Below are 24,884 nucleotides of genomic sequence, written 5' to 3'. Positions count from 1 at the left end.
CCTTTAATACCAACACTTTGTATTTGTATCTTTATTGCCATATTGTACAACTGACCCAATGATTCTAATGAAAATGTGACCAGAAATTCCGAAATAGCGAAAATTCCGAGGTACTTTCATATGTGGTCTACACCAAAATGACTACTTCATGCAAGGAGGGTTTCTACTTTCTGAGAGCCCATAATACTAAGATGTAGTAAAATTGGTTTTAAAACTTTAAAAATAGTTGAAATCGGGGTTTATTGTTATATGGTTGCATATACGACCCGTATGATTCTACAAATAATCCCTATGTGTCTTACAAATTTGAAAGCTCAATCTTAAATAATATACACTATAGCTACGGAGACCAATCGTACTCTATTACAGAGTTTAGTGCTATATTTTAGGTGTAAGTACTCCAAGTATTGTCATGGTGAAATTCAAATCAGTTGAATTTTTGTTAAAATGTTACAGAATGCCCGCCCTGGCCTGTAATTTTTCTCAATCGCAAAAACTTATGTGGAATCGGCATCGGAAAAAACTTATGTGGTGAATACTCAACGTTTTATTCATATGCGAATATCTCCGCTTCTAGAGGGCGTATTCCAAAAGGAATTAAGATAAGAAGATAAGATTTCCTTAACATTGTTGCAAAGTAGGTTGGCGTAGGTGCACAAACAACGGAGATATCGCAAAAGTTACATCACACATGTACACATTTTTCCACTTTTTGTAATCACGCTACAGGTCGCATTTTTTATAGGATCGTTACGATTTTGATGGGTATTCGGTCTCCCAGAGAGGAAGAAGCATATTGAGTTCGGTGATGGTCGGATATAGTCAAGAGTCGTAATAGGAAAAAAACTTATGTGGACAAAAATTCAAAGTTTTATTCTTATGCGAATATTTCCATAAGAATAAGGAATGGATGAGGAAAATATCACCTTTATTATGATGCACACTTTTTCCTGAAAATAGTTTTCAGAAATGTTGTTAACAATGTTTTGACCATGTTTGCTTTTATAAAAACGAAAATTTCAACACCCTTTGTTGCAATTCAAGCCAAAACAATAAATCTTCTTACGAAGCGTTTTGATAGCGACAGTTTATTTATTTAAACTCCGGTGTCTGTTGGCTTTTTTCACTATGAATTTTGTACCACACAATGCCCACAAAAATATGACATAACTTGAAAAGAACAGGCACAAAAAATTATTGGAGTGATTCTATTATAGTAAACATGATCAGGACATTGTTAAAAATGTTTCTAGAAACTTCTTTCAAAGAAAAGTGCGAAAACTTTTGTTCTATGCCCTGATTTTTTTCTCTATCAGGGCAATGCCGTTAAGAGCTAGGCTAATATGGGGCAAGCCTGACTGATACAGGACTCTCCAAATATCATTAAATTTTTTGTACGTACTCTAGGCATAACCGTTAATGATTTTTCATAGTAATTTTTTGGAAAATAACCTCAAAAACTAGAAATTTCTAGCCGTATGGCCTACAAAGGGGTGTTTATTCGGCCCGAAGCGACCAAATGTTTAGTCCGCACTATAGGGACCTGGGGGAAGAAGTGTATCAACGGCTCTCCCAAAAGAGCCAGTACGCCCAATGCGTACTTGTGGCCGTCAATAACAATGAAAAGAAAGAAGTAAATATAACACGATAGTTTTAATAAAAGGGTTGGCTCAATTGCCGGTGTTTATTGAATGGTAAACAATATTACCTTTAAGAACTAAGTACAACGATATGCACAAAGGCTTACGATAAAGCGCGGGTAAAAGTTGCTTGCGATTCAAGCGGTCGATCGATCTCCTCTTGTTTATGTTGTTTTTTGTTTTATGTTGACATCTGCATAGATGCTTCAAGAGGGCGGGTGTCAAGTGAATATTCGTTGAAATCTCTCATACTATTACAGGGGTGTAATAAATGGGAATGAGGAGATTTCAACGAATATGTCTATGCAATTCATAGGACCAATATAATGAAATAGTCAATTCTAACTTAAACATTTGCCGCCTCCCTTGAAAAATCCAGATGTTTTAACAAATCTAATCTATGTAGAATCAATGTAATTACTAATGACTAATATACGAAATAAAGCAATGGCATAGTGCAGGCGTGAGCAGTACCTTTTACATTTTTTCTTTCAATTTTTGATTTTTTTTTCTTTTTAGCATATCATTTTTTTCAAAAACATTCTTACATGCTAAACGATGGGCCATTAGGGACCCCGCGGTAAATATGGCCATTAGGGACCCCGGGCCATTAGGGACCCCGCGGTAAATATAGACATGAAGGACCATTCAAGCGACTCGGCCATTAGGGACCCAGCTGTTGTGCAGATCACTGTAGACCTGGCTAACGAAAGGGCCATTAGGGACCCTGCGATAGTGCAACGTGAGCTAACGTTCGTTATGTTTGTTTGAGATCCCTTTACATCTACTTTTCCGTACGATTTACGAAAACAACAAATTATGTGACAGGGCCAGTAATGATCCACCCAAACGATGTATTTTGAGCGAGCAGTGAACCAGACTAAAGTCGAAGAGAATGATTTTTAATTATCTTCGGGTACAAATCTGCTCCTATCTACGGGACGCGATTCGCCGAATTGAGAATCTGCCAAAACTATATTTGTCAGGTCTTCCTTAAGGTCCGAAATGACCGAAAATGTTGGAAGATTTCCTGATATGGAATCTACAACCAACGCGGAAATTTGAAAAATGGACGACCTGTCACCACGACTACAAAGTTTCAATAAACAACTTTTAGGACACGTAGCTGCGACAGTCCCATGAACTCCAGAGATGGTCGATTTAGTGAATTGAACTTGGAGTTTCAGATCCTTCTGAAGTCTTTTCGAAATGAGGGACGACTCAGAAGCGGGGTCGATCAACGCCCTAGCAGGAAAAGAAACACCTTAGTGAACGATATTCACCAGTGCTGTTCCCAATAGAACTTTTCTTTTCTGCCTGACGTGCAAGGATTGTCGAACTACATTATCTACCGATGTCGAAGGAATGCTAGAAGCTGAGGAAGAAGTACAACTACCATTTAGAGTTCTAGGCCGAAAAGTGGAAGCTGAAGCAGACAACTTCGAACTTCTGGGAGTCACAATTTGACTCGGACTGCTCACCATAGAGCGATCTCTGTGCAACAGAGTGTGATGTCTCTGGTTGCACTTTCGGCAACAACAACTAGCACAATTTTTGACTTCGTGTCCCTTCTGAAGGCAATTCACACACAAACGATGCCTTTTGACCAATTTATATCTTTCCAACGGCGTACAATTTACGAGGTGCCAACACTTCTCATTTCATGCAAGCACAGCAGAGTTCGAATTCTCTCTGTAAGGAATGCATCTAATTCTTTCCAAGTTGAAAGACGAGACTTATTTGTCACACTTTGCTCCCATAAAGCGTGTGTGATCTTAGGCAATTTTTGTAAACAAATGAAAACCACGATCGGATCCCAATTATCCGTAGGTATTTCATAAATTGCCATTGCCGAAAGGCAACTATTGATCCCACGTTGTATTGACTTAAGTCCCGAACTATTTTCCTGATCCAACACAGGAAGCGAAAACAACGATTTCAATTGGCTGTGGACAAGCAAAAGTGGATTATCGTATGTGGAGTTCAATTCATTCCACGCAAAGTTGAAACTCCGATGAGTCAACGGAAACTTCGAGACAGTTTCTCGAGCCTCACCACTAGTTTTACGCACCAGATGACACAGTCGCTCAATATCTGTCAACCGGGAGTTATCGACGTATACCGCACTGAACAAATCTCTAAAAGATGGCCAATTAAGAATGTTTCCATCGAAAACTTCAATATTCAAAGGAGGTAACGCAAGATTGTGAATGCTATCAAATTCTTGGAGATCATCAACGAAGTTTGTGCCTATTCTAGGATTCCCAATACTCAATATAGAGGAGCTAGACGCCTGTGTTCCCACATCACAAGAGAGATGGGATGACAAACTCACGTTTTTACAATCACATCACAGGACTGTTTTTCCAAAGAAACATCGCCTGGATGCTTTGTTAAAAAATCTTCCGAACTATCCAATGCATTCAGGAACATTTTAGAAGAACTACTAAATTTTGAGAGCAAACTATATATCTTTGAAGAACACCTTATATATTTTTTATGCGACTCCTCATAAATTGACTTTAGATTTTCGGGGTTTTCTGCACGAGAGAGGCATTTTTGAAAAGTTCCCTGAAAGTTCTTCCACAATTTCGCAATTTCCTCACAATAAACTTCTAGGCCATAAAAGTCATGTTCGTCTTCCTTTAACCAAAACAAACCAACAAAATGGCGAATGACACAAAGTACAAAAAATATTAAGCCACAAAGAAGAATGTAAAAAAAAATATATTATTTTTCACAAACCCAGAAATGTTCAAGCTACCTATTGTAGCGAAACTTTCAGAAAGAAAATTTAAAACTATATTTAAATCGGTAAAATGTACACTAAAATATATTATTTTCAACAAAAGGATAAATTCTCCAATTACCAATTGTAGCGTCTAGCAAAAATTGCAATGGGAAATTTTAAAACAAAATTCAAAATTCCAAAAAATCTCTAAATTTTGCAAACGAAAAGCAACTAAAAATAGAATTGACAACTCTAAGGGTCTAAGAACGACAAATTTGTCTAAGAATAAAAATAGGAAATTTAAGATCCAAAGATTGTGTATAATTTGTAAATTACCATTTAATTTACATGATTATTACCAAAAACGGTACGAGGCGATATTAATTTGCATTAAAAACCAATAATAAATATCTGCTTTTGGCCAAAATGACACGAACTAACTACCGATTGTAGTGTATTTGTGCCAAAAAATATAACTGGAAATTCGAACAATATCAGAATTCCAAAAAATTATAAAATTCGCAAATATATATGTACAAAATGCCCTACACAAGAAAAAGACCACTTGTAGGGTGCATGCAATATCAAATTTATACAAATACCCACCGAATGTAGTGTATTTGTGTCCAAAAATTCAACAAAAATTTCAAACTATATTGAAATTGCAAAAATATACAAATCACAATAAATATGTTTAAATAACTCCCTACACAAGAAAAGGTCCAATTGACCGATTGTAGGGTGCCCGCAATTCCAAAATGTCCAAAAATATTATTAAAAAGGTCCCTGACACCGATTTATTATATTTACTATAAAATATAATAATATGTATCACAACACTAATTTACTGTCCGGGTACTGTGTAATAATACACCGGCGGGAGACTGTGCAATAAAAACGGACACGACAGAAAGAGGAATGTCCAAAAATGCTATATTTATGCGTACATGCGTGTTTGTATATATTTGCATGCAAGCCACTTACTGACCGACTAGACGGTACGACAGAGCGACGATGCTGGAGTATGTAGCTATACAAGCGTGTGTGTATCAAACAGAAGGGACCACGAATAGGCCGTGCAGTGTAAATATGTAATCGATGTATTGATGAATATACGTTTGTATTTTTATACTGCTAATGCTAGCGAAAACAGATCAATGCAAAATAGAAATATTTTTGGGAATATTTTCAACACTTTTTGCAACAACAATATAAAGTAGGTAAAGGACAATGTAGAAGAAAATAAACGAAAACTAATTTGAAATATTTCGAACAAAATATTTATTATTTTTGTTTTGACTTTCTTATTCCCGTATGTAAGTACGTCTGTCCACGATTTGGACTTGGACCGATTAACACAAAAAAGGGAATCTATGACGTTGTAAAACGACCGAACAAACAAACGAACACTTGTATTTTTTTATTTTGATGCTCACTTTGCACTATACGTACCAATAATAGTAAGCTCCAATGGGATTGTGGAGTGTAATGGTTTCCGAAATTATGCCAACTGGAATATCCGGCTCGATTGGATCAAATGTTTATTCGGCCCGAAACGACCAAATGTTTAGTCCGCACTATAGGGATTTGGGGGAACAAGTATATCAAAGGCTCTCCCAATAGAACCAGTACGCCCAATGCGTACTTGTGGCCGTCAATAACAATGAAAAGAAAGAAGTAAATAAAACACAATAGTTTTAATAAAAGGGTTGGCTCAATTGCCGGTGTTTATTGAATAGTAAACAATATTACCTTTAAGAACTAAGTACAACGATATGCACAAAGGCTTACGATAAAGCGCGGGTAAAAGTTGCTTGCGATTCAAGCGGTCGATCGATCTCCTCTTGTTTATGTTGTTTTTTTTTTTTGTTTTATGTTGACATCTGCATAGATGCTTCAAGAGGGCGGTTGTCAAGTGAATATTCGTTGAAATCTCTCATACTATTACAGTGGTGTAATAAATGGGAATGAGGAGATTTCAACGAATATGTCTATGCAATTCATAGGACCAACATAATGAAATAATCAATTCTAACTTAAACAGGGGCATTAATTACAATCATGGCAAAATTACCTCAATTTAAAAATGCCTATTTTGTGTTTTCTGAAAACTTTTAGTATAACGATACTCTAAGCGAAATACTTTTGTAGGCCACCTTAGACACAACTTTTCAGTGCACAAAATTGCTTTTTGAATTGTTAAAAATCTTAACTAGGTTCCAAGTTATCAACGTTTACATTTTTTATTTCTGGCTGAATGTAGTGTATTTGTGTCCAAAAATTCAACAAAAATTCAAACTATATTGAAATTGCAAAAATATACAAATCGCAATAAATATGTTTATATAACTCCCTACACAAGAAAAAGTCCAATTGACCGATTGTAGGGTGCACGCAATTCCAAAATGTCCAAAAATATTATTAAAAAGTTCCCTGACACCGATTTATTATATTTACTATAAAATATAATAATATGTGTCACAGTACTAATTTACTGTCCGGGTACTGTGTAATAACACACCGGCGGGAGACTGTGCAATAAAAACGGACACGACAGAAAGAGGAATGTCCAAAATGCAATATTTATGCGTTCATGCGTGTGTGTGTATATTTGCATGCAAGCCACTTACTGACCGACTAGACGGTACGACAGAGCGACGATGCTGGAGTATGTAGCTATACAAGCGTGTGTGTATCAAACAGAAGGGACCACGAATAGGCCGTGCAGTGTAAATATGTAATCGATGTATTGATGAATATACGTTTGTATATTTACACTGCTAATGCTAGCGAAAACAAATCAATGCAAAATAGAAATATTTTTGGGAATATTTTCAACACTTTTTGCAACAACAATATAAAGTAGGTAAAGGACAATGTAGACGAAAATAAACGAAAACTAATGTGAAATATTTAGAACAAAATATTTATTATTTTTGTTTTGACTTTCTTATTCCCGTATGTAAGTACGTCTGTCCACGATTTGGACTTTGACCGATTAACACAAAAAAGGGAATCTATGACCTTGTAAAACGACCAAACAAACAAACGAACACTTGTATTTTTTTATTTTGATGCTCACTTTGCACTATACGCACCAATAATAGTAAGCTCCAATGGGATTGTGGACTGTAATGGTTTCCAAAATTATGCCAACTGGAATATCCGGCTCGATTGGATCAAATGTTTATTCGGCCCGAAGCGACCAAATGTTTAGTCCGCACTATAGGGATTTGGGGGAACAAGTGTATCAAAGGCTCTCCCAATAGAACCAGTACGCCCAATGCGTACTTGTGGCCGTCAATAACAATGAAAAGAAAGAAGTAAATAAAACACGATAGTTTTAATAAAAGGGTTGGCTCAATTGCCGGTGTTTATTGAATGGTAAACAATATTACCTTTAAGAAATAAGTACAACGATATGCACAAAGGCTTACGATAAAGGGTAAAAGTTGCTTGCGATTCAAGCGGTCGATCGATATCCTCTTGTTTATGTTGTTTTTTTGTTTTATGTTGACATCTGCATAGATGCTTCAAGAGGGCGGTTGTCAAGTGAATATTCGTTGAAATCTCTCATACTATTACAGGGGTGTAATACATGGGAATGAGGAGATTTCAACGAATATGTCTATGCAATTCATAGGACCAATATAATGAAATAATCAATTCTAACTTAAACAGGGGCATTAATTACAATCATGGCAAAATTACCTCAATTTAAAAATGCCTATTTTGTGTTTTCTGAAAACTTTTAGTATAACGATACTCTAAGCGGAATACTTTTGTAGGCCAACTTAGACACAACTTTTCAGCGTACAAAAATTCTTTTTGAATTGTTAAAAATCTTAACTAGGTTCCAAGTTATCAACGTTTACATTTTTTATTTCTGGCTATGTGTGTCCATCCGTCCGTCTGTCCATCTAAACTTTGGTATCACGCTACATGTTGCAATTTTGATCGGATAGTCACCAAATTTTGGGTGTTGATGGGAGTCCCAGAGGGGAAGCCTATAGATTTTAGTGATGGTCAGATAATATTTAGGGGTCGGAATGGGAAAAGAACTTATTTGGAGAAAAATCAACGTTTTTTCCAAGGCAAATATTTCAGCTTCTATAAGGGGTACACCAAAAGCAAAACCTGACAATGGAAGTAAAAAGTATCACCTTTCTAACGAATATATCGCAATAATCGTCAATGAAACCCAGCTTTGGCTGGGGACTTTTCAAAAACAAAGCCTGACTACAGAATACCGTATTTACAATGATGCAAAGTAGGTTGGTGTAGGTTGCTAAATATCGGAGTTGTCGCAATATTCGGTAATACATCCAATTTTTCCATTTTGTCGAAATCACGGTACAGGTCTCACTAGACCTACAGGAAACAAAACTTTAAGGAACATGATAAAAAGCGGCAACACTGGCATTGCATACAAATCCAATGATACAGTAAGAACCATATTTGCAAGAAAAGCAACAACGAGGGACAAACTAAACGAAAACAATGTTGTGTATGAAATAACCTGCAACGGAAATGAAAGCGAAAAATTCAACAATGTTTATGTGGGAACAACCAAGAGACGATTAGGTGTGAGGCTAAGCGAACACGAAAACGACATAACACTCAGGAAGACAAAGATAACACCATATTACATTATTCCGTTGCAATAACTTAAAGTTAAACGCCCTGTGATACTAGATTAAGTTTTTTATGCAATAAATTATTATTTGATCATTTACTTATACAAAAATGTGTGTTCGTGATGTCCAGTTTTTTTTTATAAATATAACTTAAGAATGATGAATTAATTGTAAGTTTAAAAAACTTAATCATATAAAATCAAAATTATATAAATTAACTTTGTCAATAGGAAATTCCAACAAAGATTACCCCTGAAGAAGTCGGAAAAAAGCTGACGAAGCGTTGGGAGAAAAATGGATAAAAAATCTGTTTTAATTCATTATAAAAGGTGATCAATTAGCCCAAAAAAAACACAAACAAAAGCTATATAGGTAAACAACTTTAGAAAATCTTATGCACAGAGGTAGGCCCCGTCCAGACTATAGCCTTTGCTCACTTGTTATTTGTTAGGTAGGTAGGATTGTTTCTTCAAGAAATGTTTTAAAATTATTTTTAAAATATATATGTCACTAAAAAGTTCGGCATGAGAACTCAAAACATTTTTTGAGGGTTTGGTCTACTAACCTTATAATATCACATCCATTTGTAATTTCCCACACCATCGATCACAAAATCAATCAAATATGTATCATAAATCATGTTACAGATGTACTTACCTTTAAGCCTTTCGCCCGGTTTATGGCTCTCAGGGGTCTTAACACACGTAGGACTCTTAGGATTTTCACGACTGAAATCGCATTCGAACTATAGAATGAAATTAATTAATATATAAAATTAATAAATAAACACTATGAACTATTGAAAAGCAATGCATAAACAGTCCCAACATAATAAATTTAAATAAAAAGTAATAGGTCTTTAGAATAATATTTTAAAAACAGAAAATTCACAATCAGTTTTTAACAAAGCACAAACTTTCTAAGGTCTGTCTGAAAATTAGTTTTACACACATTTTTGTTGATTGACATTTGTTGACAAATTAGTCTTCGTAGAAAAATTTTTGTGTATTTCAGCATTTATGCTAATGAGGGTATATTCACTTTCATACGGGCAAAATGTGCCTCATAGAAATAATGGTTTTAGACCCCAAGTATGTTTGGACGAAATGTGTTTTGGACAATTTGGAGTTGATTTAGCTATGTCCATCCGAGTGTCTGTCTGGCTGGAGCGCACGATAACTCTCGAACGGATCAACCGATTCGGTCCAAATTTTGGCTTTCGTAATATTTTGTGCAAACTTAGTTTAAGTTCGAAGGTGGGTTATATCGGTCCACTCCTTCCGGTACCTCTCCCACAAAAGTTCAGAAAATTTGTGCGCACGATAACTCTTGAAGTGAGTAACCGATTTGGTCCATACGTTGCACGTCGTGAAATTTCTACCAGACTTAGATGAGGTTCCAATATGGATACAATCGGTACACTACTGCGGGTACCTCCCACACAAAATTTCGGAAAAGTTCAGTTTAGGACCTGCTCTCGAATCGCATTGATTTTTATTGTAGCAACTTGTATTTACTGCCCCCCGACGACGGTATAAGTTCCATCAAGGGCAAGTTCATACTTTCTGAGAAAATAGCCTTAAAGGTACAAAAAACCCCTATGACACCGTGTGTAGTGGTTGGAGCACAAGATAACTCTCGAACGGATCTGTCGATTCGGTACAAATTTTGGCCTTCGTAATAATTTGTGCAAACTTAATTTAAGTTCGATTATAAGCCATATCGGTCCACTCCTTCAGGTACCTTCCCCACAAAAGTCCAAATATTGTCGGAAAAATTTACACATCCTAATATATTTACCAGATATATATCAGGTTCGAATATGGACTATATTTGTCCACTCTTTCGGGTACCTCCCACACAAAATTTTGGATAAATTCACTTTAAGACCTGCTCTCGAACCACTTTGATTTATAACTAAAAGTGGGTTTCACTGGGCTGATTTGGTCAGATGTTTGATGGAATAAAACTAATTTATTTCATGATCAACTCTCAACGTTTCGTTGGCGACTTTCCAACTTCTTCAGGAGCTTTATTTGAAAATTCTAGCGACAAAAAATACAATATTTGTGTTATAAAGCATTTTGATAATTGGTTTAAGTTTACTTACAATTAGTTTTTCATAGCATTTTTAATAAATATTATATAAATATTATACAGATTTTGTATAATTTAAAAAATAATTACTAATAATGTATAAAAAATATTGCAGCAAACTCTTAACCTAAATCACAGAACCGTATAAACTTAAATGATTGCAACTGAATATTGCAATTTGGTATTGTCTTCGTCCTCTTTGGTGTTAATTGACTTATGTATTCTCTCTTGAATACGTAGACTTTCCAGAGTGTATCTTTTGTTTTCTCTTTGTTCTCTGTCAAGTATCTTAACATTTGAGAAATTAGCATTATGCCCACATTCTTTTATATGTTGAGATAGTGCGGTGCTTTCTTTTCCTTTTCTCACATCTGCTTCATGTTTATTTATTATCGTACTGAGCATACTTTTTGTTGTGCCTACGTACACCTTATTGCATGGTTCGCCTTTCTTTCCATTGCAAGTTATTTCTTAGACAACTTTGCACTGTTTAAGTTTATCAGTTCTGTTTCGTTTAGCAAATAATTTTTGCAGTGTGTAGTTTGATTTGTATGAAATTGTGGTTTTGCTTTCATTGGTCATTGTTATTGTTCTTGCATTCCTGTCTGTCAATTTCGGTATGAACGGCACACTGTAAAAATGTTTGATTTTTTCATCTTTTATTTTATGTTGATTGTTTTTTAGGTTTTCCAACATTTTATTTATTTATTTGTTTATAGTATGTTTTGGATAATTGTTTTTGAGCAATATTTCTGTGATTTTATTTTGTTGTTGTCTCTGATGATTGTCATATCTAAATATGGTAGTTTTTTGTCTTTCTCCAATTCTACTGTGAATTGTATTTTAGTATGATATAAGTTGAGCAGTTTTAATGTAGTTTCCATGTCATTTCTGTCTATGATGGCAAATATATCATCTACGTTTTTCGAAATAAGTTTTATTTCCATGTTGTTCTGTTTTAGTTCATTTAATACTTCATCTAATAGCGTATCTAGGACGATATCGGCAATCGTTGGCGATAGCGGGTTGCCCATTGCCATACCATATGTGTGAGTATATATGGTTTCATCATACTTAAAGTAATTGTTGTCTATTAGACCAAATTGCAAGAGCCCAAGAATCTTCGTTTAGGAATTGTCGTGTGTTTTTGCAGGATTTCCCATTTGTCAAGTATGTTCTTAATCGCTAAGTGTATCGGTATATTCGTACACAAAGATACTACGTCAAAAGAAACATGTATGTCATCTTTATCCAAAGTTATTGCGTTTAGTTTTTCTTTTAGTTCAATAGAATTTTTTATATTGAGTCATTTGAAATTATGTTTTTAAGTATTTTGCCTATATATTGGGACATATTGTAGCATGGCACCTGTGTTGATGACGATATAGGTCTGAGGGGTATATTATCTATATGGATCTTGGGCAGTCCATAGAGTTGAGGAGCTTTGCCAGTGTGCATATTAGTTTGAATTTTTCCATTTTTGTGATATAATTGTTTTTGTATAGTTCTGTTACAAGATTATTATTGGTACTTTGAAGTTTTTCTGTTGGATCTATTCTGCATGTTTTATATGTTGTTTTGTCTTCTAATAATGAGCTCATTTTAGATTTGTATTCGTCCTTGTATAGAATTACGGTCTTGTTTCCTTTGTCAGCTGTTGTTATTATAATTTTTTCTTTGTAATTGTGTAAATATTTGCTTGTTTGTTCGTAAACCCCCATTATGTATTTTTCCATTTCATTATTGTTCATCTTTCTTCTATGGTTCGATATTCTCTCGTCTTTTATAGTGCATACCCACTGTTCTGCGTCCGCTATAAGTGGTATAGGGGCAAAGTTTTTCTTTGTAACCGGGAGAGCAAACTTTTTACCCATTGAGAGGAGCCATTGACTTTCTATAGAAAATTGGATATTTGTGTAATTAATAAACCAGACTTTGTTGTATTTTAATCCTAATTTCTTAAATTTTACTTGTTTTACGTTTTCCAGTTTGGATAAATGTGTCGTTTTTGATTATTGTTCTTTTTTAAATTTTGACCGTTCTGCTTGGTCCAGTGTATTTTTAATTTCTTCTTATATTTTTTCTATATCTAATTTTGCTTCTTTGATGATAATGTGGGTCTCTATTATCTCAATGTTCAATAACTTTACAGTGGAATTGAATTTTTGTTGAAGCAAATTGCACTGGCTGCCTCAATTACGACAGTAAAAGTTTTTTCAGGGGCAAGTCCATACTTTTTGAGAAAAGAGCTCGAAAGTTGTAAAAACCCCCTATAGCACCATACGAATACTTCGTTCGTCCACACTTTGGATATCGTATTCTTCGAATATTAGATGAAATTCGAAGGTGGAAGGAGTTGACCTTCCGATACCTCCCCCACAAAATTTCGAAAATATTCGTTAAAATGGTACTCTAAATATTGTCGAAACTCAGTTTAAAAATTGTCCTTCCTATCGATATCGCTGCAAATTTTTGCGCTTTAATCCTATCCATATTGCTTTGAAAACATACTTAATATTTATTGGGAAAAAATTTTTCAATCCACAGAAGCTGAGGGTATATCTCTGTCGGCAATGTCGACTGATACTTTTTTACTTGTTATGTAATTAAATGTTTTTCCGCTTTGTGTTAACAAATAATTATATCTGTGTTATGCTTAAATGTAATTGCTGATGCCAAACAAATATAAAAAAGTGTAAAAAGACAAAGTCATTGAACTTCTTTTGATTCAAGATTGCTGACATAAATAGCGGTTGTTATGAAACTAGAAGTGAATGCGAACAAAGTGAAAGTGATGAAACTACGAATAATTATGTAATATTGTTTTACGACGTGTTTTTGTCTTTTCAACTGTATGGGTTTTCATGAAATTTTTTTTATCAAGTAACCCAAACAGTTAATCTAGCTCTGCACAAATTAACACTTTGTGCACATTATTTACACTACGTACGCCTTTGCTACTTTTAATACCTATTCCAGTTTAGCGATACCCTCAATATAGTCCTTCGAGGGAATGATTATATCATTTTTGTAAATTACCAATGTACGATCTGAAACTAGCTTTAGCTAAACTCTAAATATAGACGCTATATTTCGCCAAAATACGGCTGGAAAATTTGAAAGGCCAAAAGGGACATATGTATTAAGCATGCAGCACTGGAATCAAAATTTATTAAGAATAAAAACGCACTATTACTTTTTGAAAACAACAAACAATTAGTTTTATTAATTTTATTTGTCAGATTATGTATCCTGTTTAGCCCTAATAAAATTTTCTAACTCCCATTGAGTATATTCTCCTTGTGCTCAACAACGAACTTTGTATGCTCTCTCTCCGAATACTTTCCTTTCAATATTGTTATAATAAACACTTGTTACCAAATCGTCAACCATTATTGTTGTTCATTCGGTAAGCGCTTTGTTCAAATATCCAAATTTTGATAAACTTAATAAAGAACGATTACTGTTCTTTACAAGTCACTTATACGCTTGTCTTTTATTTCTTTTCTTCCTATTCCAGCCATAACTGCAAACGAGAGGAAACTATTTCGAAATCTAAGGAATATTTTCTTATCCAAAACACAACAGTAAATCCAGCATTCTTCCCTCCAGAAATACCCATATCTGGCATTTTCATTGGTCCTTCGAGCCGGATGTTTATTGCTGTGTAATATTTCCATCCATCCAGACATTTTTTCCAATCCATTTTCATCAAAATCATGGTAAGTTTGTGCTTTTATTATCCAAAAGTGAGAATACAATAGTGCATTTCAATTCCAAAGTGTCAAAGTCCAAGTGCGTTTTGCCGTCGGCAAATTGATTTTTCCTTTTTTCGTTTGTTAAACGCACAGTGTTACAATTTGCTTAATTAGTTTCACATATTTGTCTGTGCTAATTAATGTTATCTAATTTCTAATTTTTTCCATACATTGAAGTGAATAATTAGATTAAAGTAATTTAATTCATATTTTTCCTTCATTTTATAATTCCAAATAATTACATTTAATATTTCCTTTGCTTTCATTTGTTTAAAATTACAAAATTTTTTATTTTCCCATTCGCGGCAGTGTGCTTCTCTTCATATCATTGTTCCATTATTTTTTCTCGTCGCGAGAATATTCCTATTCATTTCTATTGGTTTGTGTGTTTATACATTATATCTATCACCGTTTTATCCCACTGCAGTTGTTGTTGCTGTTAGAGAAATATCCAAAAATATACACTGCTGACTCGTCTCTTCAACAACATAACAACTGATCCACATATAAGCACATACATATTATTTCTTGTTGGTCGCTGTTGCGTCGTTCGTCCACTCATCCAACACAGAATTTAAGGAATTAATACTGAAACCCCATGGAAAACAGCTACACCCCGAATTCAGAAAACAAGTAAACTTTTCAATGAAACATATTATTTCCCCAACAGCCAATAGCTAATACAAAATATTATCAATGAATGTCATATTTGCAACTTAACTAAAATAGAACATAGTAATACTAGAATGCCAATGAAAATCACACCACAACCTAGTTTCTGTCGTGAGAAGTTCATGGTATATATCTATTCATCAGAAGGAAAACACTATGTTATTTGTATTGATGTATATTCAAAGTTCGCAACATTGGAACAGGCACCTACCAAAGATTGGGTTGAGTCCAAAAATGCCCTCATGAGAATTTTCAATCAGTTAGGCAAACCTCAGTCATTAAAAATCGACTGAGATGGAGCTTTTTCTGGCTTAGCACTGAAGCGCTGGTTAGAAAGTGAAGGAGTTGAATTGCAACTTAAAAAAAGGCGTAGCTGACATAGAAAGATTTCATAAAACTTTAAATAAGAAGATAAGAATAATAAAAACATCTGATGGTAATGAAGCAAAACTAAGCAAAATTTAGACAATACTTCATATTTATAATCATAAGACTAAACATTCTACCACAGGAGAAACACCATCAAATATTTTTCTTTTTAATGAACAGCCGAACAGAAAATGACACAACAGAAAAACTTTTGTACTCTAGGTTAATAAAAACTAGTATTAACAGTTAAACATTTGCATTAGGATTGGTATTGTGAATTGAGAAATCTCAGACTTGAGACCTCTTATTAATATTCTACATTAAAAGAATTTGTATGAAGAGGATACCCAGGCACAAAAGATCATCCAAAATAAAAATTATTTTATCAGAAAAACAGTTTAAAAAATTACTTAAACTAAATACACAAAATTATATCACACCATTACAACCATTCTATAAGCCACCTGTAATTTACCCAAATCCACAAACATACTATGACTCACCTAACTATTTTACTGCTACACCAAGTTTTACAACACCAATTCACAATCATCGACCTAATCCCAACTATCCACCCAACGTAACAGCCTCTGTCAGGCATGCACCTAGACCAAATTTCCAACTACAAAATGTATTTGACCAACACCGTTTTAACCAAAACCAAGGTCAACAACGTAATACATACTCCACTGCAACCAATATACTAGCAAAACGACCCAGACCATCCGATAGCGGTCAAATTAAAATGAGTTTAGATTAATTTAGAAATCAGGATGTGTCTTGCTATGAACAATGTAACCCCTTCAATAATTATTATGTCCATATCGAATACTAGTTACAACAACCTGAAGAGCTTTTTGATTATCCATACACACAATAAGTTACAACATCTGTAGATGGCAAACATGATCAAAGGAAAGAATTAATTATTGAACAAAACAAAAATTTTTCTGCCACCGGCCTCGGAAATCAACAATTTATAGTAATCACATACAAGGGAAATGATTTGAAATGTCTTATAGATACCGGATCTACGGTCAATATGATAACTCGTAACCTATTTAATTTGCCAATACAAGATACAGAATATCTTATTCATACTAGTAACGGGTCAATTAGTATCCATCCAATAATTTGTTTCCGGCTTAACATGAATTTCCAATACACCCATTTTCTAATAATTATGATATTTTAATAGGAAGGAAACTGCTAGATAAAGCGAAGGCTTTAATAATACACAAACTGTATAACACAAACTGTTTCTCTTTACAATGAAAAATACAAACTGACAAACCACGTTTCCAAACCTGAAACATTTACACAACAGAAGATTCGCGCCATAAATCAAATAATGTTTCAATTCCAGAAACTATTAAAAGGACAGAATCATTCAGATTAGAGCATTTAAATAATGAGGAAAGATCAAAGCCATGTTCTTTGTTACGACAATATCAAAATATACAGTATCACGATGGCGATAAACTTACTTTCACAAATAACATTAAACACACCATTAACACAGTGCATAATTCCCCAATATATTCAAAGCTGTATAGCTACCCCCAAACTTATGAACAAGAAGTTGAAACACAAATTAAAAATATGTTAGATCAAGACATAATAAGAAACAGTAATTCGCCCTACAGTAGTCACATTTGGATAGTTCCAAAAAAATTATGCTTCAGGAAAACAGAAATTTAGAATTGTTATAGATTACAGGAAACTAAACGAGATAACTGTTAGTGATAGACACCCCATTCCAAATATAGATGAGATCTTAGAAAAACTAGGTAGGTGTAACTATTTCACCACTATAGATGTAGCTAAACGAGATAGATAAGATCTTAGGAAAACTAGGTAGGTGTAACTATTTCACCACTATAGATTTAGCTAAGGGCTTTCATCAGGTCGAAATGGATCCAGATTCAATTCCCAAACCTGCTTGCTCTACTAAATTTGGGCACTACGAATAACTTCACATGCCCTTCGGTTTGTTTAAAATTTCAACTCGATAAATGCGAGTTTCTACGGTCAGATACTTCCTTCTTAGGCTACATTATAACAAAATACGGCATCAAACCAAATCCAGAAAAAAGCAGCCATTAAAATTTATCCTATACCCACAAAAACTAAAGCCATAAAAGCATTCTTAGATCTAGTTGGGTACTACAGGAAATTAATTCCAAATTTTGCTGATATCTCAAAACCGATGACCAAAGTACTTAAGAAGGATTCAAAACTGAATGTTCAAGATCCAGAATACATATTTGATTCGAGAAATTGAAACAACTAAATTCAGAAGAAACTATTTTGAAAACTCCAGATTATAAAAGGAAATTTGTATTTACCACCGACACTAGTAATGTAGCACTCGGGGCCGTATTGTCACAGGACGGGCATCATATCAGTTACATTAGTCGAACTTTAGATGACCATAAGAAACTACAGCGATATTGAGAAAGAACTCCTTGCCATTGTGTGGGCAAATAAAACCTTTCGCCATTATCTATTAGGCCGACATTTGGAAATTGCAAGGGATCACCAACCATTAGTTTGGTAGTATCAAATGAAAGATCCAAACTCAAAGTTGACTTTTTGGAGAGAGAAATCGTCTGAGTATGAATTCGACATAAAAGGTAAAGAAAACCATGTAGCCGATGCATTGTCCAGGATACAAATAGAACAGTCACATTTTACCGAACAAACACAGCATAGCGCTGAAAATGACAATAGTCAACACAAAGTAAGTCATGAAAAATATTTTAAGAAACATAGTACTCACATTTCTTATGATGTCATGACCACTGAAAAGGCCGAACAATACTTAATTTACCATTTCTGTGGGAGAAATAGTGTTCTATACATAGATAGCGATGCCGATTTTGAAGTAATCCGAAGCGCACACAACTCGAAACACCCCAAAATTGTCCGTAGCCTTATCCTGCTAAAAAATATATCCACTTATGCAGAATTTAAGCAATTAATACTGAAAACCCATTAAAAACAGCTACACCACGGAATACAGAAAACAAGTAAACTTTTCAGTGAAATATATTATTTCCACAACAGCAAATTACTTATACAAAATATTTTCAATGAATGTCATATTTGCAATTTAACTAAAATAGAACATAGTAACCCTAAAATGCCAATGAAAATCACACCACAACCTAACTTTTGTCGTGAGAAGTTCATGGTAGATATCTATTCATCTGAAGGAAAACACTATGTTAGTTGTACACATATATGGTTGTATTGATGTATATTCAAAGTTCGCAACATTGGAACAGATACCTACTAAAGATTGGGTTGTGCGCAAAAATGCCCTAATGAGAATTTTCAATCAGTTCCGTAAACCTCAGTTATTAAAATCCGACAGAGATAGAGCTTTTTCTAGCTTTGCTCTGAAGCGCTGGTTAGAGAGCGAAGGAGTTGAATTGCAACTTAATACATCGAAAACAGGCGTAGCTGACAAAGAAAGATTTCATAAAACTTTAAATGAGAAGATAAGAATAATGAAAACATCTGATGATAATGAAGCAAAACTAAGCAAAATTGAGACAATAATTCATAATTATAATCATAAGAATAAACATGCTACCACAGGAGAAACACCAGCAAATATTTTTCTTTTTAATGAACAGCCGACCAAAAATGTTCAGGAAGAAAAAGTAAAGAAAATAAACAAAATCACCAAAGACCGACAAGACAAACATTACAAAACACAAATGCCAAATCATCTGTTACTAGAGGAATTTCGGAATATGTCATACAAGGGTAGAAAATGATACAACCGAAAAAACTTTTATACTCTAGGCTAATAAAGAATAGTATAGTGTTGTATAGCATTCAAAAATTACCATTAAACATTTACATTAGGATTGATCTCATATTAATATTCAACAAGAAAAGAATTTGTATGAAGAGTATACCCAGGCAGAAAAGATCATCCAAAATAAAAATATTTTATCAGAAAAACAGTTTAAGAAATTACCCACACTAAATACGCAAAATTATATCACACCATTACAACCATTCTATAAGCCACCTGTAATTTACCCAAATCCACAAGTATACTATGACTTACCTAACTATTTTACTGCTACACCAACTTTTACAACCCCCTTTCACAATCATCGACCTAATCCCTACTATCCACCCAACGTAACAGCCTCTGTCAGGCATGCACCTAGGCCAAATTTCCAACTACAAAATGTATTTGACCAACACCGTTTTAACCAAAACCAAGGTCAACAACGTAATACATACTCCACTGCAACCAATAAACTAGCAAAACGACCCAGACCATCCGATAGCGGTCAAATTAAAATGAGTTTAGATTAATTTAGAAATCAGGATGTGTCTTGCTATGAACAATGTAACCCCTTCAATAATTATTATGTCCATATCGAATACCAGTTACAACAATCTGAAGTGCTTTTTGATTACCCATACACACAATAAGTTACAACATCTGTAGATGACAAACATGATGAAAGGTAAGACTTAATTATTGAACAAAAATTTTTTCTGCCACCGGCCTCGGAAACCAACAATTTATAGTAATTACATACAAGGGAAATTATTTGAAATGTCTTATAGATACCGGATCCACGGTCAATATGATAACTCGTAACCTATTTAATTTGCCAAAACACGATACAGAATATCTTATTCATACTAGTAACTGGCCACTTAGTATCACCAATAATTTGTTTCTGGCTCAACATGAATTTCTAATACAACCATTTTCAAATAATTATTATATTTTAATAGGAAGTAAACTGCTAGGTCAAGCGAAGGCTTTAATAGATTATAATACACAAATTGTTTCTCTTTACAATGAAAGATACAAACTGAAAAACCACGTTTCCAAACCTGAAACATTTCAGGAAGAAACTTGCACAACAGAAGATTCGCGCCATAAATCAAATAATGTTTCAATTCCAGATACTATTAAAAGGACGGAATCATTCAGATTAGAACATTTAAATAATGGGGAAAGATCAAAGCTATGTTCATTGTTACGGCAATATCAAAATATACAGTATCACGATGGCGATAAACTTACTGTCACATATAACATTAAACACACCATTAACACAGTGCATAATTCCCGAATATATTCAAAGCTGTATAGATACCCCCAAGCTTATGAACAAAAAGTTGAAACACAAATTAAAAATATCTTAGATCAAGACATAATAAGAAACAGTAATTCGCCCTACAGTAGTCCCATTTGGATAGTTCCAAAAAAACATGATGCTTCAGGAAAACAGAAATTTAGAATTGTTACAGATTGCAGGAAACTACACGAGATAACTGTTAGTGATAGACACCCCATTCGAAATATAGATGAGATCATAGGAAAACTAGGTAGGTGTAACTATTTCACCACTATAGATTTAGCTAAAAGCTTTCATCAGATTGAAATTGATCCAGATTCAAATCCCAAAACTGATTTCTCTACTAAATTTGGGCACTACGAATATCTTCGCATGCCCTTCGGTTTGTTTAAAATTTCAACTCGATAAATGCGAGTTTCTACGGTCAGAAACTTCCTTCTTAGGCTACATTATAACAAAATACGGCATCAAACCAAATCCAGAAAAAAACAGCCATTAAAAATTATCCTATACCCACAAAAACTAAAGCCATAAAAGCATTCTTAGATCTAGTTGGGTACTACAGGAAATTAATTCCAAATTTTGCTGATATCTCAAAACCGATGACCAAAGTACTTTAGAAGGATTCAAAACTGAATGTTCAAGATCCAGAATACATATTTGATTCGAGAAATTGAAACAACTAAATTCAGAAGAAACTATTTTGAAAACTCCAGATTATAAAAGGAAATTTGTATTTACCACAGACACTAGTAATGTAGCACTCGGAGCCGTATTGTCACAGGACGGGCATCATATCAGTTACATTAGTCGAACTTTAGATGACCATAAGAAACTACAGCGATATTGAGAAAGAACTCCTTGCCATTGTGTGGGCAAATAAAACCTTTCGCCATTATCTATTAGGCCGACATTTTGAAATTGCAAGGGATCACCAACCATTAGTTTGGTAGTATCAAATGAAGGATCCAAACTCAAAGTTGACTTTTTGGAGAGAGAAATCGTCTGAGTATGAATTCGACATAAAATACATAAAAGGTAAAGAAAACCATGTAGCCGATGCATTGTCCAGGATACAAATAGAACAGTCACATTTTACCGAACAAACACAGCATAGCGCTGAAAATGACAATAGTCAACACAAAGTAAGTCATGAAAAATATTTTAAGAAACATAGTACTCACATTTCTTATGATGTCATGACCACTGAAAAGGCCGAACAATACTTAATTTACCATTTCTGTGGGAGAAATAGTGTTCTATACATAGATAGCGATGCCGATTTTGAAGTAATCCGAAGCGCACACAAATTAATTATTAACTCGAAACACCCCAAAATTGTCCGTAGCCTTATCTTGCTAAAAAATATATCCACTTATGCAGAATTTAAGCAATTAATACTGAAAACCCATTAAAAACAGCTACACCACGGAATACAGAAAACAAGTAAACTTTTCAGTGAAATATATTATTTCCACAACAGCAAATTACTTATACAAAATATTTTCAATGAATGTCATATTTGCAATTTAACTAAAATAGAACATAGTAACCCTAAAATGCCAATGAAAATCACACCACAACCTAATTTTTGTCGTGAGAAGTTCATGGTAGATATCTATTCATCTGAAGGAAAACACTATGTTAGTTGTACACATATATGGTTGTATTGATGTATATTCAAAGTTCGCAACATTGGAACAGATACCTACTAAAGATTGGGTTGTGCGCAAAAATGCCCTAATGAGAATTTTCAATCAGTTCCGTAAACCTCAGTTATTAAAAGCCGACAGAGATAGAGCTTTTTATACCCTCCACCATATGATGGGGGTATATTAAGTTTGTCACTACGTTTGTAACTACTCGAAATTATCATTGTAGACCCCACAAAGTATATATATTCTTGATCAGCGTGCAATTCTACATCGATATAGACATGTCCGTCCGTCTGTCCGTCTGTCTGTCTGTCCGTCTGTGGAAATCACTCTAGCGTCCGAACGGATTGACGTAGGTTGATGCAATTTTGGGAAAATATGTTATATTTACGTAGGACTTTTGATATTGAAAGCGGGCTATGTAGGTCCACGCTTTCGTATAGCCCCCATACAAAACGACGCGTGACGCGTCGTCGTTTTAAGGAATTTTTAAGATATTTGGCCCATTTTACCACCGAATTGGTTGTAATTTGGTACTCTGTGTCTCCAGAGGCCAAAAAATATTCCTACCAAAGTTGGGTTATATAGGTCCACGTTTTGGTATAGCCCCCATATAAAGTACGCGTCATTTTAATATATTTTAAATATATTAGACCCATTTGACCAAAGAATCGGTTGTAACTTTGTATTTTGTGTTTCCAGAGGCTAAGAAACATTTCTACCATAAAATGCTTATATAGGTCCACGTATTGATATAGTCCCCATAATATCTCCCGATTTTCGGTACCTTCCGAATTTCGCTATTTTGAAGGTTGTGGCCACATTAATCCACCGAAATGGCTGAAATTTGTGGTGGAGGGTATAAAAAGTTCGGCCCGACCGAACTTAACGCTTTTCTTACTTGTTCTAGCTTTGCTCTGAAGCGCTGGTTAGAGAGCGAAGGAGTTGAATTGCAACTTAATACATCGAAAACAGGCGTAGCTGATAAAGAAAGATTTCATAAAACTTTAAATGAGAAGATAAGAATAATGAAAACATCTGATGATAATGAAGCAAAACTAAGCAAATTTGAGACAATACTTCATAATTATAATCATAAGAATAAACATGCTACCACAGGAGAAACACCAGCAAATATTTTTCTTTTTAATGAACAGCCGACCAAAAATGTTCAGGAAGAAAAAGTAAAGAAAATAAACAAAATCAACAAAGACCGACAAGACAAACATTACAAAACACAAATGCCAAATCATCTGTTACTAGAGGAATTTCGGAATATGTCTTACAAGGGTAGAAAATGATACAACCGAAAAAACTTTTATACTCTAGGCTAATAAAGAATAGTATAGTGTTGTATAGCATTCAAAAATTACCATTAAACATTTACATTAGGATTGATCTCATATTAATATTCAACAAGATAAAAATTTGTATGAAGAGTATACCCAGGCAGAAAAGATCATCCAAAATAAAAATATTTTATCAGAAAAACAGTTAAAAAAATTACCCACAGTAAATACGCAAAATTATATCACACCATTACAACCATTCTATAAGCCACCTGTAATTTACCCAAATCCACAAGTATACTATGACTTACCTAACTATTTTACTGCTACAACAACTTTTACAACACCCATTCACAATCATCGACCTAATCCCTACTATCCACCCAACGTAACAGCCTCTGTCAGGCATGCACCTAGGCCAAATTTCCAACTACAAAATGTATTTGACCAACACCGTTTTAACCAAAACCAAGGTCAACAAGTAATACATACTCCACTGCAACCAATAAACTAGCAAAACGACCCAGACCATCCGATAGCGGTCAAATTAAAATGAGTTTAGATTAATTTAGAAATCAGGATGTGTCTTGCTATCAACAATGTAACCCCTTCAATAATTATTATGTCCATATCGAATACCAGTTACAACAACCTGAAGTGCTTTTTGATTACCCATACACACAATAAGTTACAACATCTGTAGATGACAAACATGATGAAAGCAAAGACTTAATTATTGAACAAAAATTTTTTCTGCCACCGGCCTCGGAAACCAACAATTTATAGTAATTACATACAAGGGAAATTATTTGAAATGTCTTATAGATACCAGATCCACGGTCAATATGATAACTCGTAACCTATTTAATTTGCCAAAACACGATACAGAATATCTTATTCATAATAGTAA

At 34.2% G+C, this 24,884-nt stretch overlaps 1 protein-coding gene across 6 annotated transcripts in view; it reads right to left on the bottom strand.

The window, feature by feature from the left end:
• The window catches only part of Ca-alpha1D (Ca[2+]-channel protein alpha[[1]] subunit D), a 1,669,376-nt gene that overhangs the window by 732,999 nt on the left and 911,493 nt on the right, over positions 1-24,884 (bottom strand). For all 6 annotated transcript variants that reach the window (XM_073958159.1, XM_073958162.1, XM_073958158.1 and 3 more), the window contains exon 15: positions 9,666-9,753. In XM_073958159.1, the coding sequence (XP_073814260.1) occupies positions 9,666-9,753 (88 nt within the window). The remainder of the gene's footprint in view (positions 1-9,665; positions 9,754-24,884) is intronic.

This window comes from Musca autumnalis, unplaced genomic scaffold (assembly GCF_047663935.1).
Source record: "Musca autumnalis isolate F117 unplaced genomic scaffold, ASM4766393v1 scaffold_6, whole genome shotgun sequence".
Lineage (NCBI taxonomy): Eukaryota > Metazoa > Arthropoda > Insecta > Diptera > Muscidae > Musca > Musca autumnalis.
The sequence above is the reverse complement of the archived record's forward strand: the minus strand, read 5'-3'. Positions and strand labels throughout refer to the sequence as shown.